The sequence below is a fragment of the Neofelis nebulosa genome, chromosome 14 (genome assembly GCF_028018385.1).
Source record: "Neofelis nebulosa isolate mNeoNeb1 chromosome 14, mNeoNeb1.pri, whole genome shotgun sequence".
Lineage (NCBI taxonomy): Eukaryota > Metazoa > Chordata > Mammalia > Carnivora > Felidae > Neofelis > Neofelis nebulosa.
This window is the reverse complement of record NC_080795.1, coordinates 74174104-74194193: the sequence shown is the minus strand read 5'-3', so window position 1 is coordinate 74194193 and position 20090 is coordinate 74174104. Positions and strand designations below refer to the sequence as shown.

General features: G+C 43.8%; 1 protein-coding gene across 3 annotated transcripts in view; it reads left to right on the top strand.

Moving 5' to 3' along the window:
* The window catches only part of DNAAF11 (dynein axonemal assembly factor 11), a 79576-nt gene extending 60092 nt beyond the window's left edge, over positions 1–19484 (top strand). For 2 of the 3 annotated variants that reach the window (XM_058699103.1, XM_058699102.1), the window contains 2 exons: positions 11755–11840; positions 18884–19484. In XM_058699103.1, coding sequence (XP_058555086.1) covers positions 11755–11840; positions 18884–19061 — 264 coding nt within the window. In that variant the 3' untranslated portion in view covers positions 19062–19484. Of the gene's footprint in view, positions 1–11754; positions 11841–12194; positions 13048–18883 lie in introns of those variants that run through there. The other variant, XM_058699104.1, reaches the window with a different exon arrangement.
* Positions 19485–20090: the final 606 nt, after the last annotated feature.

Genomic DNA, 20090 nt, shown 5'->3' with positions numbered 1-20090 from the left:
CACCATATTTCCTTAACCATTCCTCTATCGATGGACACTTACGTTGCTTCCATATCTTGGCTATCGTAAATAATGCTGCAGTGAACATAGGGGTGCATGTATCTCTGCGAGTTAGTGTTTTCATTTTCCCTGGGTAAATACCCAATAGTGAAATTATTGGATCATATGGCATTTCCATTTTTAATTTTTTGAGGAATCTCCATACTGTTTTCCAAAGTGACAATGTCAGTTTGCATTCCTGCCACCAGTGCACGAGGGCTCTTTTTTCTCCTCGCCAACAATTGTTTCTTCTCTTCTTGATTTTAGCCATTCTGACAGGTGTGAGGTGTTATCTCATTGTGGTTTTGATTTGTATTTCCCTGAGGATCAGTGATGTTGAGCATCTTTTCATGTCTATATGGAAATGTCTATTCAGGTTCTGTGCCCATGTATTTTTTTCAGAGAGAGAGAGAGAGAGAGAGAGAGAGAATCTTATGCAAGCCCCACACCCAGTGCGGAACCTGACATGGGGCTCTATCTCATGACTGTGAGATCATGACCTGAGCAGAAATCAAGAATAGGATGCTTAACCGACTGAGCACCCAGGCACCCCTTGTTATGCCCAGAATTCGTGATCCCCAAATACTGCCAGGGAGCCGAGTCCGATGCAAAAGCAAAAGAGCCTTTATTCGAGTAGCTCGAGCTCAATCCCCTACCTGCACTGACTTAGGGGTGAGATGCCGGGGAGCGAGAGCGAGTTTCAAAAGCACAAAGGTTTTATTGGGGTCTAGGGGCAGTTGGTGAGGTAATGGCTGTGGCCTCAGCCGATTGGCTGGGGAAGGGTCCGAGTCCTGTTAGGCAGGTGAGGGGGGGGGATTACTCAAGGGGAGGAGGTGTGGTCAAGGTGAAGGACACAGAACAAGATGGAGTCGGCCGGCGTACGCCCGCCCTTTCACCCCTCTCTGCCCATTTTTTAATCACACTGTTGGTTTTTTTGGTGTTGAGCTGTATGAGCTTCTTGTTTTGGGGGCGTATTAACCCCTTACTGGGTATATCATTTGTAAATGTCGTCTCCCGTCCCATAGGTTGTATTTGAGTTTTGTTGATGGCTTCCCTCACTGTGCAAAAGCTTTTTATTTTGATGTAGTCCCGAGATTATTTTTGTTTTCTGGATAAGAGACCTATCTAGAAAAGTGTTGCTACGACCAATGCAGAGAAGTTACTGCCTGCGTTTTGTTCTAGGATGTTTATGTTTTCAGGTCTCACATTTAGGTCTTCTCAGTGCACTGTGTTCATGTTGAAATTTAATATAAATATTCTCAGGGAAGATGAGTGGAATTAAATTAAAATGTGTGAATTACAAAGCATTACAGAAAATAAATGTAAACAAAAGTCAATACAGTTAGGAGTGGAAAAACACCAGGAGGGAGACACAAAATCAGAATATTTGTAAGAAAGTAACAGATGTAAAATCCATTATGCTATCCAGCTCAAAAGAACACTCCTGAAACTCAAAGACCTGGGAGATAAGTAAACAAAAGAATGGACCAAACTATATGAAGTGAATGCAAGCAAAATTTAGAGTACTTATGGCAAAATGAGTATCAGACATGACAATTTAAAGCAAAGAAGCATAAAATGGAATAAAAGTTATTCTATAGTAATAAAAGTATTAGATAAAATAAAAATCCAACTCACGGCCTTATATTCATTGATTGTACATTATTTAAGTGTAGAAAGCCCAGGGCCTTATAAACATAAGGACAGATAAGCAGTCATCTCTACTAGAAGATTTATGACCCATTTCTGTCTTTGATAAATATGATCAATGAAGAGTAAGACCATTTATTATTTGAGCAATATAATTAAGATAATTTGAAAAGTTCATAATAGACAAAACCTTCCAAAAAGCTTATTCTCATTTCCAAAAGAAAAAATTACAGAAATTATATTTACTTACTAGTCCCTAGAAATAATATTAAGCATAAAATACAGAGTAAACCACTAACTACAATTGGGAAATTCAAAATGCTGTCCCCCTGTGTATTTCACAGGAAATACAAACTAGAGTTATTAATTGGAAAATAACAGCTTTAAATATTAGCAAACTGTCTAGGCTTTAGAATCAAAGACATTTTATATGCACCTGCCAACTCATAAGCCGCCTGCAAGCGTAAATCCGCCGGACTGATTTCAAATGGCCAAATGAACCCATAATTGCTTTCTGCAGACCTGCTCCTCCCACGGTCTTCCCTGTCCTAGAAAATGGCATCATTGTAGGCTCAATTGTCCAAGTCGAAGGTTAGAAGGCATCCTTGACCTACCTCTTACCCTTACACATCGTCAGCACTACTGCCCGAACATACCCTGAATTCAGTTACTTACCTCTGCCTCCCCACCTCAGCCGTGTCCAGGCTATGGTACCATCTCCCAGCTGGACCATCTCATACAGGCCCCTCCCTGTTTCCCTGCTTCTGTCCTTTCCACCTTTTGATTCCTTCCCCATACAAAAGCCACAGTGACCTTTTTAAAACGTAAGTCGGATCATTTTATTCTCACGCTTAAAACCCACCAATGGCTTTCCATAGCACGTCCCGTAAATGTGCTTGTGTAACTGAATGGCATCCGGAAAAGCCTCGAAGCTGTGGGATCAGCAAGACTGTTTTCAAGACTCCCCCGATCCATAGAATCACCTGGAGAGAGCTTGTTAAAAAACTAGATTCCCAGGCCACTATCCTGAGGATTCTAATTAGATGTTGTGGAAGTGTGTGTCTTAACAAGTACCCTGAGGTGTGAGACACACGGAGGAAGTCAGTTAAGGGTCTGATGGAAACTCAGGAAAACACTGAAGCATTGAAAATGCATACAGGAAATGTATACAGGAATGTACCTTGTGGGAGTAATTCAGGAAATGTATTACACAGGTAAACGCAGATCTGAGATGCCAAAGGAGGGAGAGTAAGACCAGCCAGAAAGCCGTAACATCAGGTGGGTCCCTCCTCTCCCAGGACAGAGGGAGGAGGTGGTGGTGGTGGTGGAAAACACGCACCAGGTCACCTGGAAGGAACCAGAACCGCAGAGGCCTCTTGGGCAGCCACGGAGGAGATCCTCCCTCCGTGGAGTGGAGTCGCTCACGCACACAGGGATTGTGGGAGAGACACCTGGAGCCTCCTTCGAGGTTCTCCAGCCTCCCTCCAGTGCTTCCTGTTGGCCAGGCCCAGCTGGGAGCCACGTGACCCGGAACTCTCCAGAGCAGAGCAGAGACAGGAGAACAAACGGACACAACTGCACGCAGGCTCAGTACGTGTATTGTGAGTTTGGATACCACATCACACCCTCGTTAAAATCCCGCAGAGGCCTGCCTGGCCCAAAGGGTACGAAAGCCAGTTATCACTGGTAAATTCTTTTAAGGGAAAAATCTCCATTTAACTCTCCTATTCTCCCCTTCTGGGGCAAATTGTGGATAATGGATTGCCCTTCGTGTAAATGATGCCTTCTAAGAGGGTGTGTGGGTGCCAGGAGGCCCTGAATGCAGAGTCTAAAACCTACGTTACGTGGAACAGCGGGAAGCCAGAGAAATGCGTACACATCCGTAGTGGACAGGCCGACAGAAGCCCAGAAGAACCGATTAGCCAATAATTCGCATGTTATGTATTCGTACAATAAATGTGATGACCAGTCCCCAGATTTAGACAGTTTCCTAATAAGACTCCATGTCAGTAGTATTTTCAGAGTGAAGTTTGGGGTGAGGAGAAAGCAATTTAGCTGTAATGGCAAAAACAAAAACAAAACAGTGTATTTTTACCTAGCGACGAAAGGAACACTTTCTTTCAAAAGCCATCATGCCACTGCACTTAATATTTTTGTTAACATCACACACTCGGGCTGGTGAAAGTAAGAGTGTATTGAGAATATTGCTCCTTCAGCTGAGTTGAAGGAAAAAAAAAAACCACACACACACACAACAACCCGGCAAAGTCTCTGTCACCTCCTGTGCAAAGTCCAAGCACCTTAAAATCAAGTCTCTCAAGACCTGACCTCTGTCTGGTGCTTCAGCCTTTTTTCCATCTATTATCTACCCAATATTCTGTGCTAGTTTATGTGGTCATTTACCTTCTTGTCTTTGTTCAGGCTTGCTTTCTCTCTCTGGAATGTTCTGATGTAGGGAATGTACCACATAATCTCCAGCTTCTGGCAAATTCCTCCTTCTTCTTTAAAATTCCTATCAAACCTCACATCCTCCAGTAAGCCTTCCCCATGTCACCGGTGCACATCCCTCCGTCCCTTGGGCTTCCATATTTAATGTACACACATACCTGTCAATTATACTTCCTTCAGTGCATTTTCACTGCTAATGTGTCTTTATCTCTCATGAGATCAAGGATAATTTTTTAACCTATCCTTCCATATCTACCACTTGCTCCTATGTTTGGCACATAATAGATGCTCAGTAAATATTTCTTGAGAAGATTTAATAGAGGCAATAGCTGAAACCGTGGTACCAAGTAAAAATCCAAGAGAAAGAGAAATTTGCTTCTGATTTTCCTAAATACTGTGATTTGAGAAACCAGGGTAAATTCACAAGAAAAAAATTAAATGATGGATTGTTTTATATTTTGTTCTTCAATGAACATCTCTGGTTAGATTCCATTTGTCCATTTGCTGTCTTAATTTACCACGATGGCAAGCCTTCATCTAAAGTGGAGCGATTGTTTTCTCATTCTTATTCAGCTTCATATAAATAACAGTTAAGTGGAACCATGTAAAATCACTGTTTTGTAGGTCAAAAATGGTCAGATATTGGTAATTCCTGTGGTTCAACCTAAAGGATCGAGAGCTGGGTCTCTCTCGCTTGCGTCTGGTTCCTATATTTTACACAGCACATGTAATCTTGGTTCATTGTCTTAGTAATTTATGTAGTTGGTGAAGCAACCACATACATTTTGTTAAAGTAGAGGTACATGGAAGGAACCCAAGTGTCCATCGACAATAAATTCGTGCAATAAATTTGATGACCAGTCCCCAGATTTAGACAGTTTCCTAAGAACCAGTCCCCGGATTTAGACAGTTTCCTAATAAGAAAGAAGATGTGGTTTATATATAATGGAATATTGCTTTGGCCATGAGAAAGAATAAAATCCTGCCATTTGTAACACCATAGGTGGAACTGGGGAGTATTATGCTAAGTGAAATAAGTCAGGCAGAGAAAGACAGATATCCTATGTTTTCACTCAGCCCAAGTTTTCATCAGCCCAAGTGTGTGATGTGGAACTTGAGAAACTTAACAGAAGACCATGGGGGAAGGGAAGGGGAAAAATAATTTCAAACAAAGAGGGAGGCAAATCGTAAGAGATTCTTAAATACAGAGAACAAACTGAGGGTTGATGGAGGGGTGGGGGAGAGGGGAAAATGGGTGATGGGCATTGAGGAGGGCACTTGTTGAGATGAACACTGGGTGTTGTATGTAAGTGATGAATCATGGGAATCTACTCCCAAAACCAAGAGCACACTGTATACGCTGGTATGCTAGCTAACTTGACAATAAGTTATTTTTTTTAATGTGGTATATACATAAAATGGAATGCTACTAAGCGATCAAAAAGAATGAAATTTTGCTATTTGGAATGATGTGGATTGAACTTATATGTGGAATTTAGGAAATAGAACAGATGAACTCGGGGGAAAAAGAGAGACAAACCGTGAAACGGACTCTTAACAACAGAGAACAAACTGAGGGCTGTGGGAGGGGGATGGGCTAGATGTGTGATGGGCATAAAGGACGGCACTGGTTGAGATGAGCACTGGGTATTGTACAGAAGTGATGAACCACTGAATTCTACTCCTGAAACTGATATTACACTGTATATGTTAACTAACTGGCATTTAAATAAAAACTTGAAACAAAAAAATAAATAATCTATGGTAAAAAAAAAAAAAATGGATGCGAGGGTGATCTGGCTATGACATCTGTCACCCCATTGATCACCAGGGTTGGTTTGGCTGATCTAGCCGGCTAGGCAGGTGTCCCCTTCCTCCCTCACTGCTCCAGGTGTGTCCCTCCCAAAGCTTCGCTCAGTCCAAGAAAATGACCTTCCCTGACAGAGGAGGATCATTCTTTAGTCAACGGTATACGAGTGGCTGCAATTCCCTGCTAGAAACTCCAAACAAGTTCTCAAGGCACATAAAATAAATAAAATAAAAATGGAATAAAATAAATAAAATAAAATGGAATAAAATAAATAAAATAAGATGGAATAAAATAAAATGGAATAAAATAAATAAAATAAGATGGAATAAAATAAAATAGAATAAAATAAATAAAATGGAATAAAATAAATAAAATAGAATAAAATAAATAAAATAAAATGGAATAAATAAAACAAAATAAATAAAATAGAATAAAATAAAATGGAATAAAATAAGTAAAATAAAATGGAATAAAATAAAATAAAATAAATAAAATAGAATAAAGTAAAATGGAATAAAATAAATAAAATAAAATAGAATAAAATAAATAAAATAAAATGGAATAAAATAAATAAAATAAAATGGAATAAAATAAATAAAATAAAATGAATAAAATAGAATAAAATGGAATAAAATATACAGAATAAAATAAATAAAATAAGATGGAATAAAATAAATAAAATAGAATAAAATAAATAAAATAAAATGGAATAAATGAAATAAAATAAAATGGAATAAAATAAATAAAATAAGATGGAATAAAATAAAATAGAATAAAATAAATAAAATAAGATGGAATAAAATAAAATAGAATAAAATAAATAAAATAAGATGGAATAAAATAAATAAAATAGAATAAAATAAATAAAATAAAATGGAATAAATAAAACAATAAATAAAATAGAATAAAATAAAATGGAATAAAATAAGTAAAATAAAATGGAATAAAATAAAATAAATAAAATAGAATAAAATAAATAAAATAAAATGGAATAAAATAAATGAAATAAAATGAATAAAATAGAATAAAATGGAATAAAATATACAGAATAAAATAAATAAAATAAGATGGAATAAAATAAATAAAATAGAATAAAATAAATAAAATGGAATAAATTAAATAAAATGGAATAAAATAAATAAAATAAAAATAGAATAAATAAAATAAAATGGAATAAATAAAATAAAATAAAACAAAACAAAACAAAATAATAAAATAAGTAGAGGTAGATTGTCTCCGCGCTGAGTGCTGCCTCAGGAAGTCATGAGACACCATCCCAGGGTACTGTGTCAGCAAAGACTGGAAAGTCGTCTGGCGGAAGAGCCTGAGGAGCGACTTCTGCCTTCTGTAGAGGAGACTTGGTTCCTACCTCCATGTCCGCTCCCAACTTTCAGCTGCACGAAATCACATGACTCTGTGAGAATTAAAGTAATATCACATCAGTAAAATGTTAATTTGTACCTTTGTGCCTGTCCCACAATTGAATTTTCAGGAAGCTGATTACATTTCTTTCTATGGATTCAGGAAACCATTAGTCCCCCTGATCTAATTTATTGAACATATTTTGGCCCTTACAGCTGTCCATCAGTCATCCCTAAACACACTTAGTGCAAAAGAATAAGATGGTTAATGTTAATGACCATCACTTCCTAGAGGAAAAACGATGCTGGTGCTGTGGGTATGGTAGGAAGACAGTGGTCACTACTGCAGGACCTCGTGGTCCTCTGCTGGGGAAAGTCAGAGCTCATTGGAAGTGTTTCACCTGCTGTGAATATAAATACTGGCGTTAAGATGAATTTTGGCGTTGATACGAATGTTGGTGTTAATATTTTTCTTCGTGCTGCTTCCTTAGTTCCTTCTAACTTTTAAACTTCAAAGAATCTTTGGAACTAAATAAGCTGAAAATATCTCTTAAAAATAAGAAACACATTTAGATTCTGGTGCACAGCAAATTCCCTGTGAAGAGAAGTTCCAAATTTGTGATGCTATTTGCATTTCCATAAACACAGAGTATCTTTGTCTGAGCTTATTATGTGACAAATAACAGTGTTAGAAACGGGGTGTTTTAAGACTCTAATTATGCACATGCTCCCATTCTCTTTAGTGCGTTTACAACGTGAAGCAATACAAAATTTGTACTTTTGGCTCAAGAGCTTTGTTCTTAAAACTGACATTTTAATGATTTTTCACTAGCATTGGCCTCGTTTAATGTAACTAAAATATTCAAAAGAAGTTTTAAAAATGCAAAGGTGCCACGGCTCCCCAGGAACAGGTCTGAGATGGAGGGGAGCATGCAGGGTGCCTGTGAGGGAGCGCCCCCCAGGCAGCTGCCTGTGAGCGGGAGGGAAGGGGCCAGAAGCAGGAAAGGGGAAAACCGAGCTGCCGTGGAGGCCTGACAAAGACCTCAGCCGATGCCTAGCGAGCTCTGCAGCTGACAAGGTCCTTTAGAGTTGTCCTGAGTCAGGCTTGGGGAGCAACCTTAGACCCCACAGTGATCAGAGAGAGTGGAACACAGGCTCTGGGTTCTCATACTTCCATAAGAGTACCAGGTCCCAGGCACGTCAAGGGAGCAGCAGAGAGTTCCAGAACCGAAAAGGCCACAGAGTCAAGGACTACAGGTGAATTAGGGGTAACTGGTGTGGATGGACGTCCTTCACCCCGAAGAAGAATCGGAAGCCCACCTATGAATTTGGGGCTCACTGTAATCATGTTCCCTTCAATTTAAATTACTTCAATTTAAATAAAATCAAACCTTCAGTAGCTCAGGTGCACTAACCACGTCTCAAATGTTCAGGAGCCCCATGTCGGACAGCACAGAACACTTCCATCGTTGCAGAAGATTCTAGTGGACAGTATACTTTGTCTGCACAACCGCGTCTCCCAGAGATGCTTCGGTCTCCCTCAGACACTGCAGGAGGAAGGTGCCAGTTCCCAACACCCTAACATCTATGGCCTCTCTCTGCTCCCCTTGACTGGAGATGTCTGTTTAGCCCCCTCGTATCTATCTTTTTCCTTCGTCTTTTGGTTTAACAAGCCAGAAGTGGACTCAACAGCACCTAAAAAGTGTTTCCGTCTCGTTAAGGATAGGCCAGGAAGGAGGGGGAAATATTTGAGTCCATCACACTCATTCTGTTAAAGAAAAGGACAAAAACCAGTCAAGTTTTCATATTCAAAGAGTGTTAACATTCATACATTACTGTCGTTAACATCCGAAAATACAGCATCAGTCATTAGCCGGCAAGAAATGCCCGAAAAACAAAATTATGACATTAATATATTTTAAAACATAGCAAATAAAACATTTTAGGATTAACCTCCTCCCCCAAAAACCTGTGTTTGACGATGATAGAATCTGCTTCCTTGGGCAGACCTTTCCATGAGTTACCTCCTTTAAGTATTCAGTAAATATCTCACTGGTGGCTTGAGTTGCTGATTCCCCCACAGTATTCTACAAGTTTGTGTTCTGCCGACTACCCCTCATTCGTCTGTGGTCCTTGACTGTGTGGCCTCTTCGGTTCTGGAACTCTCTCTTCTAAAATGTCTCCGAACAAACTCTTCTGGACCTGAAATTTAGCGTCTTTAGTACACGCAGTGTCCATTGTTCCTTCCTCCCAGAGTCTCAGCAAAAGTCTGGCCATTGCACACGCCATTTGTGGTACTTAAAGGTATTTTTCCTGGTCGGGTGTCCAGTATATAGGTTGAAATGTGTCATTTCGGCAGATCTTTCCCTTCTGCATTGCACACGGGCCCTCCCGTGAGGTCTATGGGAAGGGAAAGGCAAGCCTGTGTGCGTGTTCCTCTGTGTAAGGGAGCGGAACAAAATCACACATACAAACACGGATTGAATTGTTGTCACACGGATTGAATTGTTGTCAAATGTGATAGATAAATATACTCTGCACTATCTAAAACACTGGTTCTTAGGGGCACCTGGGTGGCTCAGTCAGTTGAGCATCCGACTTGGGCTCAGGTCATGATCTTGTGGCTCGTGAGTTCGAGCCCCACATTGGGCTTGCTGCTGTCCCCTCAAGAGCCTGCTTCAGATCTTCTGTCCTCCTCTCTCTCTCTCTCTCTCTCTCTCTCTGCCCCTAATGGGAAACCGACGACCCAGTCTATTAATTTGGTTAATTGGCCAGCACCCTGATGCAGAAGTTGGGTAAAGATTGGATTGGAGAATCTGGTTTAGAATTGAGGCTACCTCGGGGCTTCCGATTCGCTTCCCAAATGGAGATGGTGAGTGCAGCCTGCCCGAGCCAGCAGGTGGGGGTAGGAGTGGTGACCAGACCCTCACAGCCCAAGCCTAGTCTGTGTCCTCATGGATCCTCTCGCTGCTGGGCAGCAAGTGAAGTCTCCGGCCCAACAGAGGAAGGGCAGCAGGTGTCCCTCACCTGCAGGGGAACGACCCTGCCCACTGGTGAGATGGACCAGTCAACGAAGCACTTCCTCCCCAAAGAAAGGGAAATGATTAGGATGATTAGGATGATTAGGATGGAGAGAGGAATGTACACGCTCCAGATCTTTCTCCTCCCTGGAAATAAAAGGCCGGAGCGCTTGGATGACTCAGTCAGTGAAACGTTGGACTTGAGCTCAGGTCATGATCTCTCACCATTCATGAGTTTGAGCCCCGCATCGGGCTCTGTGCTGACAGCTCAGAGCCTGCAGCCTGCTTCTGATTCTGTGTCTCCCTCTCTCTCTGCACCCCCCCGCTCCCGCCCCGGCTCATGCTCCATCTCTTGTAAAAAAAAAAAAAAAGAAGAAGAAAGAAAGGAAAGAAAAGGCAGAAGCCCCCATCCTGATCAGCGGACCAAAACAACATGAGGAGAGTTCCTTCTCTCTGCCTATAAATAATCCTTGTCTTATAGTTATACTGGGAGGTGGGGGTGAAATAAAACACATGAACTGCCTAGGATAGGCAGGCATGTGTCCAGCATGGTGTCGGGATCTAGTAAGTGGCCACCTGTTCTCTTCTGCCCCCATAGTCTTAGATCTTTGAGCTTTCTAGTAGGAGGTGCTGGGTGCGAATAATCTTCACTATATGTTCATTGAATCAAATCAGTCAGTTTTATTTATTGAGACCTCAACATGCTTAGCACTGAGCTTATTTGGCTTAAAAGAAGTGGAAGAAGGAGCGCCTGGGAGACTCAGTCGATCGAGCGTCTGACTCTTGATTTCAGCTCAGGTCACGATCTCACAGGTTCACGAGTTCAAGCCCCGCCTCGGGCTCTGCACTGACAGTGTGAGGTCTGCTTGGGATTCTCTCTCTCCCTCTCTCTGCCCCTCCCCCTCAATAAATAAATAAACTTGAAAAAAAAAAGTGGAAGAATCACAGAACTTTTCATACCCAAAGGGGCCTTTGAGCTCATATCTCATCCCTTCATTTTATGAAGGATGACCTGGGGGTCCAGTGTGCTGGGAAGGGAGGGATTCGAACCTCCAGCTCAGCCTGCTTTCCACTGCAACACATGCCAGGTGGAGGTGGAGGAGGGGAGCTGCTCAGAGGCAGTGTCTCAACCACGCCTAAATCCCCACCACCCCAAGCAGTGTTTGGCAGGTTTCTGGCTCTCAGAAAATATCTGTTATGTGAATTAATTCACCATATCCCCCCTGCTTGGCCTTTGGCAAATGAAGGATAGCTTGTGGCTTTGCAAGACAGATCCAGTCTGTGATATAACTTTCTCATACCGCATGCAGGGGCTTACAGTTAGACTCTTTCATGGCGTACGTAGCAAAACTTAAAATGTTGTATATTTTTGAGGATATGTCCAAGACTAATGCACCACTTAGGGCGTGTTATATTTTTATTTTAGGTAGACGAAGTCATCACAGGTTGGCGACAAACGTCAGAGTCTGGGACGAGTCCCTCGGACAGCAGCAGAGAGCACACAAACCAAAGGTACCACCTCCCCAGCCATCGGAAGCTTCCTTATAGTTCTCTTCATTGTCATTTGGTGGCTAGAATGCACCTTCCTCAAAGATACAATTATTTAGCATTTACAGATGGTTCACGCTGTGAATGTTCATGTCTATTCCCAAAACTTAGACTCTGGATTTATAGGGCTCTTGATCCCTAAAAATCAAATCTGTGGGCATACAGGCCCCAATTTCTTGTGTCAATAATGGTGAGAGTGGTGAGGTCAACATCGACTGCTAACATCTACTGAGCACTTACTACGTATCAGGCAGTATCGTGTGTACTTCACCCATAGTAACACACTTAATCCTCACCATTTTTATCCTCGGTTTACAGATGGGCAAAATGAGGGAGAGAAGTTTAGAATGTCTGAAGGTCTGGGGGCGCCTGACTGGCTCAGTCGGTTAAACGTCCAACCTCGGCTCAGGTCATGATCTCGTGGTTCGTGGGTTCGAGCCCCACGTAAGGCTCTGTGCTGCCAGCTTAGAGCCTGGAGCCTGCTTGGGATTCTGTGCCTCCCTGTCTCTCTCTGCCCCTCCCCTGCTCATGCTCTGTCTCTCCCTCTGAAAAATAAGTAAACATTAAAAAAAATTCGAATGCCTGAAGATCAGGTAGTCTTGACACGTTGGGACAGCCCTGCTGAGCCCTCGTCGAATGCTGCTCACGCTACCCTTTCATGGCTCGGATGTCACTTCATAGCTTCTAAAGCTCTCAGGGTTGCCAGGACCAAGAGTCCCCACCATGTGCCCTCCCGCCCACCTCCTACCCCCAGATGATCTGCGAGACTCTAGCTCAGCTTCTTCCACACCAGGACCCCTCCCGCTCTCCGTACTCCCCCAGTGACAGGAAGCCTCTCCTCATTCCTAACTGAAGATCCTGGCGGTGCCTCCTGAATGCCCTCAGAACGAAGCTCAGCACCCGTGACCAGTAGCATCCCTTAAAGCATTTGGGACAAAGCTCTCGTTATTTCAGTGCTTCCTTCGAATGCACAATCCCGGGCCTTTCAACTTTCCTTCCACTTGTCGTGATTTCCAGACTGTTACCGTCCAGATGGCAAAATCTATTTTGAACCGAGGCAAACTATCTTTGTGATACAAATGTATATGCTGAAATTATCATTACAAAAATACCTGAACGAGAGCTATATTTATGTCTTGCATAATAGAAGCCGTCAGGCATTCATAACATCCCGAGTCAACTGTGGAAGTTTTGTGGACTTTCGAACGTGGGCTTTGTTTGAACGACGGGTACGGAGTTGAATTCCTTCTGAAAGCTGGGTTGCTGGTTTTAACCTTGGAGACCAGTTGGTCTCCTATTTCCCAGATTAGTGTAATTTACAGAGGTTCAAGGGTACTCTGCTAGCATGAATATTCATGGTCATAATTACCCCCCAGCAGCATCCACACATGAAAGGAGTGTGACTCCCGTTTGTGAAGGATCAGGGAGAGGCAGCCAGTGTGGAAGCTGGTCTTCAGACCCCGGGAAAATCCCCATTACGGTGATGACATTTGAGGACTAGAGATGTCTTAGCACAATTCTTTATGGTAGTACTTCCTACGGTCTGTTTGCAAAGCCGTTTTCATTTTTGAATTTTTTTTTAATGTTTATTTATTCCTGAGACAGAGACAGAGCATGAGTGGGGGAGGGGCAGAGAGAGAGGGAGACACGGAATCTGAAACAGGCTCCAGGCTCCGAGCTGTCGGCACAGAGCCCGACGCGGGGCTCGAACTCATGGACCGCAAGATCATGACCTGAGCTGAAGTCGGACACTCAACCGACTGAGCCACCCAGGCGCCCCGTAAAGCTGTTTTCATTTTTGTTACTGAGAAGTAATCACCTTGCAGCCACACTTAACATGTCTGTGTGAAGGTTGTTTGCGTGCTCCTTAGTCATTGACGGACTTGACCATCCACACCACCTCAGCCTCTGGCTGGGCGATCCCGTAAACTAAGAAGGCCGCACGTGAGAATGAGGTCAGGCAGGTTGTCAGTTTGAGGGACGGGAAGACGTTAGACACAGTGATACGCCGGGAGGGCCAGAAGAGGCCCATCGATCCTTTCGTAGCCAGAGCGGCCCTTTCCTCATGCTGTGGAGACAGAGTGACCGGAGGGGAAGATCAGCAGAGAAAGGTTCTGTTCCTTGGGACCGGAGGAGATCACGTTTTGTGGGGCAGGTCACCGATGCCGTGAACTCTTGTGGTCCTGTGACACTGTATGATCAAGGAGGGACACATACCTCACTCGGGATGGGTTTGTTGAGTGCCGAGTGCCTCCTCTGTGTTACATGATACTATCCATCACCTATCTTTCATCTTCAAAATAACCACAAGAGAAATCCTGTTATTCCTACTGGACTGAGTCTCAAAGAAATTAATTTGCCCAAGATCATAAAGTAGAGCCAGAATGATAAATTTGGGCCCATTCTTTGGCTCGCCTTCCTACTCTCTTCACGAGGTCTTTTTTTTTTTTTTTTTTTTTTTTTTTAGTAGACTTTCTTCTTTAAAGCAATTTTAGGGTCACAGAAAACTTGAGCGAAAAGCACAGGAATTTTCCATATATCCACTGCCCCCACTCATACACAGTCTCCCCCATTATCCACATCCCCCCATGAAGGTGGCACATTTATTACAACTGCTAAATCTACATTGACACACGTCGTTATCACCCAAAGTTCATAGTGGGCATTAGCGTTCAAAGTTGGTGTTATTCATTCCATGGACTTGGACAAATGCATTTCCCTGACAAATGGTCTGGAGCCTCTTTCCATTCGTGTATTTGCCACCTGCACATCTTCCCTGGTGACGTGTCTGTGAAGATCCTTGGCCCTTCTTTCAATCACACGGCTTTCTTATCGTTGCATTCGAAGAGGGTTTTTTGGTATGTTTTGGATAACAGCTGTTCATCGGATGTTTTCTCCCAGTTTGTGGCTTGTCTTGTCATTCTCCCAAAATTGTCTTTCATGGAGCAGAAGTTTATAAATTTAACGAAATCCAGCTTGCCGATGACTTCTTTCAGGGCTCGTGCCTTTGCTGCTGTATCTAAAACGGCATCGCCCGCCCCCAGGGTCCGTCAGCTCTTTTCCTGTGCTCCCTTCTGTGAGTTTTGCAGTTTTGCCTTTGGTGTTTAGGTCAGTGATCCGTTTTGAGTTACTTCTGGTGAAGGCCACAAGGTTTATGTCTAAATTCATTTAAAATATACACATACTGGGGACACCCGGGTGGCTCAGCCGGTTAAGCATCCGACTTCAGCTCAGGTCACGATCTTGCGGTTCATGAGTTCGAGCCCCATATCAAGATCTGTGCTGACAGCTCAGAGCCTGGAGCCTGCTTCGGATTCTGTGTCTTCCCTCTCTCTCTCTCTGCCCCTCCCCCACTCGTGCTCCCTCCCTCTCTCTCTCTCTCTCTCTCTCTCTCTCTCTCTCACAAATAAACACTAAAAAAAATTTTTTTAATATACACATACTGTATTAATTTTCTTAGGTGTGTGATATTTTGATGCTATCATAACTATGCTTTTGTTGCTAGGATATAGATTTGCAATTAATTTTTTGCCGTGGTAAAATACATATCGCATCAAATTCATCGTCTCGAGTATTAAAAAGTGTACAACTTTTTTTTTTTAATTTTTTTTTTTTTTCAACATTTTTTTATTTATTTTTGGGACAGAGAGAGACAGAGCATGAACGGGGGAGGGGCAGAGAGAGAGGGAGACACAGAATCGGAAACAGGCTCCAGGCTCCGAGCCGTCGGCCCAGAGCCCGACGCGGGGCTCGAACTCACGGACCGCGAGATCGTGACCTGGCTGAAGTCGGACGCTTCACCGACGGCGCCACCCAGGCGCCCCCAAAAAGTGTACAACTTTTTAATGGGATTCAGTATATTCACAGTGTTTGTATCACCCCCACCACGTAACTCACTTTTGTGTTTGATTTTGTACCCAGCAGCCTTGCTGATCTCTCTTACTATTTTATTCATTTGTTAGTTGTTTTGGATTTTCTGTCTACCTACAGAGAATGTGGAGTTTCTTTCTTCCTAATCCTGTTCCTTTTGTTTTCCTGCCTTAGTGCATAGGGAAAGGCACCAGGACGGAGTGGGAGGGAGGTGACAGCAACCGTCTCTGTCTTCTTGCCGATCCCAGAGGAAAAGGTCAACATTATAGTATTAAGTCTGAAGCATTTCCTTGGTTTCATAATCCGTGCTGTCGTATTCAAAATCTGAAGTTTCTCGTCTCTATTCACATTCTTGTTGCTTCTGCCGGTTCTCACGCTAAGTGCCCTTTTTCCTTGAGTGCTTGCTCATTTTTACTACAAGCTGCCCGAAATTTCTTAGAAGATAGTTTAGGGGCTTCTCAGAGGCCCGAAAAGTGCTCACCCGGGGAGCGTTGGCCTGCTCTCTGGGGCAGACGCTACCTGAGGACCCTGCCCGTTCGGAACCACTTTACGCTAAATTCAAGGTGGCTGGGTTTTAACTGTGGCCGCTGTAAACCCATGGAAACCCTAGCTGTGGTGACAGCCCAGCCCTTCTCTGTCCTACTTCCCTCACAGTGCCCGTGGGGGCAGGCACAGCGGGTTTACTGTTCAGTCACTCTTACGCCAGAGCAAAGCCTTCTAGGGGAGAGGGCGTCCCCTCACTGCGCACCTGGCATGCTCAGGACCTTGACCTCTGTTCCCAGACTCCGCAAGGCCAGCAAGACCAAAGCATGACTTTAGGGGCTCAGCAAATGCCCTCAGGCCAAAGGTGGCTTCAGGGACCCACTCCCTCTCTGGTTCCTCCTTTTACTGAATCCTGCCCTCATGGTTCCTTATCATCTTATCACATCTTTCCTGATCTCCCGAGGGTTTTCAGTGGGAGGTGGGAATCTTTGGTCCATGTATGCTAGCCCACCATATTACCAGAAGAAAGTTCTTTCCTTGTGTTCTTTAGTAGAAGGACTCAATCTCTGATGTGTGTTATGCCTGGTGATTTTAGTCTTTTTTTTTTTTTTTTTCTTTCTTCCACCATTGATGAAAATATTCATTTTGCCCAACCGGTCATTCTGACTAGACTCCAGAGGTTCTGGCCCTGACAGACAGGTGGTGGGTAAAACAGTCACGTCGGGTGCCTGACATTAAGGGAGGAAACAGTAGGGGAGAAAAGGCCCTCTCCTCTTTATTTTGGGATTAGTGTGATCCTTTGGGGCTCCCGGCCTTATGGGCTCACTGTTTATCACCCGGAGACTCATGACCGATTCAAGTCCTGCGTGCAAATTACTCCTCACAACATCTGAAGTGGGTGAGCCGCGGAGAACTGCAACTGGGCTGAGTTCACTCTTTATTACGAAGATCCAGACGTTATGGCCCAAGAGATACATGCCTGGAAGTGAGAGACGCGGCTTGTCCTCAAAGCCAACATAATTATAACAGTTGAATTTCGCTATTTACTTGATTAAGCCATAGATATGGCAGCCTTTTAAACAAGAGCACAGTAATTAAAAAGCAGAGCCATATTTAATAATGACTGTAACGTACGTCTTCAAAAACTAGAATTTCCTACAGAGTTTACAGTGTACTATCTGGGTCTTCGGAAAATTTACACTTTATACTCTTCGTATACATGATACTTGCCTTCAGCGGGTCCGTGTGCGTTCGTCAAAATTCTGGAAAGAATTGAAACCTCAACTGCCTTCAAGGGCTAAGTGGCTGACAGAAAGGAGGGGGGATGGGCCGTAAGAACAACAGAGGGTTCACACTTTCCAGGGAAAGTCGGACCCCCCCCCCCCCACTCCTCCCAATACCTTGTGTCTGTTGCCTAAATTTGGTCTGAGGACATCAGTGTGGGGCTCCCGGATGAGACCGACCGTGATTCTCTTTGGGTCAGAGACAGTTTCTGATTTAATTTCATGATTGCACCGTAGTAGAGTATTTTTTTTCGTTATTTAACAAGTATTCACAAATGCTATATGCCAAAGATGAAAAAGAGAATCTAATTGCTTCAAGAATGCTGGTTCTAATAGGGAGAACAGATCAGTAATGAGACGATTACATGATAATGTGATAAATGTTCTATTCGAGCTCTCTGCTGCACTGTTAGATGTCACCAGGAAACGTCCTATTTGCACAGACCATGGGATTTCTGGTGTCTAGAATCTGGGAGGCACTTAATGTATTCCGTTGAATGCCTGGCTGGGTGACCAGGGCAGTGATTCCAAAATAATTTGACTGATTATCAGTATCCCTGGGGGATAGGTGGGGAGGGGGGGGAGGGCTTTATATAAATGCAAAGTACTGGGCCCCATCCCCAGGCCTACAGATCAAAATTGACAGGGCGGCAGCCCAATGACCTGTATTATCTAGAATTTTCTAATGACGGCAATACGGGAATCTTTCTTGTTCTGTTTCCACATAGCCGTTGCCGAAAGAACTGGGAGCCGACAGCAGGGGTGGGATCTTGTGGGGGAGACTGGTGGGCTGAGATTTCTAGGCACCTGAACTTATACAAACGCCCCTGCAAAAGCACACAGGCTGGATTGTCTGCATCACCAGGAGGCTGATTAGCTACATTCAGCCTACATAAGACCTGCCTACAGGGATTCTACCGTTGGCCCTGGCTGCGGGGTTTGCCTGCTACAGCATCATTTAAGGATTCTCAGGTGCAGGGCACCTGGCTGGCTCAGTCAGTAGAGCACGCATTGCTTGATCATAGGGTTGTAAGTTCGAGCCCCACGTTGGGTGTAGGGATTACTTAAAAACCTTGAAAAAAAATAAAGCCTCTCAGGCGAACAGAGCCTCTCAGCCGACCTCCCCTCCAGCTGCCCACGCATCAGCACTTTACTTCTCCACAGGTCAAACTCTTGCTTCCACAAGGTTCCGAGCTACTTGAAACCCGGGACAGTCTCTTACTATTGTCTCCATGCTCTAAGGAGAGCACTTGGCCCGTGTTTGCTGAATGAATGAATGAATGAATGAATGAGTTGAGTCTACTTGAAATTTAATTTAAAATGACATCTCTCAATTTCCTCTTGCCTTTTTTTTTTTTTTTCCTGTTGCAGAAGCAAGCGAATTGAGAAATTAGACGTAGATCCTAGCAAGCGTTCCTTCCCCGATGTGGCTAACATAGTTCAAGAGGAAAAACCCACGCCCCGAAGAGTTCGATCTGAAGCCAAAATTATACCAAGTGAGGAAGATCCAGACTTTGAAGATAACCCTGAAGTGCCCCCGTTGATCTGAAACATCAGGCCAGGTGGACGGACCCACCCGATCCCGTTTTCCTCAGTGCAGAGCGGGCAGTATGCCACGTTTGGGGTAAACACAGAGTTATTTGTCGCCATCACTGCTCCAGAGTCTCACTTCTACTTTATGCAGTAATATTCTTCCAGCAGTTTGACGTTCAAGTGTGTACCTTAAAATGCTACGGCTCATTTGCCTATAATAAAATGTCGGCTAGGGCAAACGTTCAGTAAATCATAGAACTCTTACATTAAGACGCTGATTTTTAATCACAGAACTGCTTGCTAATGCAGAGAGACGAAGTCGGAGATAAAAGGACTGATTATTAAGTCGGTGCTTCAGCAAATTGGTCAAGCTCAGAAGTTGAAACTGTAATTTCAGATCAAATTGGAATGCTCTAATATGATTTTAGCGGTGTTTCAATTTTCTTCTCGTGATTACTGGTGGTAATGCCTGGGGTGAGGAGGAGGAGAGCTGGCAGGAGTAGGAAGCGAAAGCCGTTAAGGCTGTAGGTACGGGCTTGACATCTGCAAAACGAGAGGGAAGCAGGTGGAAGTCTAGTGGGCTAAATGGAGCCTGGGAAGGCAGCACACAGCTCGGAGAAGACAGGCGCTCTAGTGCAGGATTGTCCACAGAGGACGAGCCCGTTGGGTCAAGACGGTCGAGCCCAGCTACCCGCCGGCCACACTCAGTCCTTGGCTGGGAGCCACCTGCCCAGAGAGTGGTGGCCACAGTGGGAGACTTGGGGTGCTCTGCGCACGTCGTGCGGGTTCTCTCTTGGGGACAGCCGAGCAGGGTGCCTCTATCGGCCACAAGAAGGTCACAGCAGCTCTACCAGCCTTGAGGAGGTTGCCATGAGGGCTCATGTGAAAGAGGAAGGTGCTCTTCGGTGCTGGAGGAAAGGAGACCCCCCTTACCTAGGGGAAGAGAGTTTAGCAAAGCTGTTGCCCGGGGTAACATGAAAACATTGTAAGTGTACCCACTGCCCCAATAGGTTTAGGGGAGGAGATTTCCATGTAGAATGCCAAA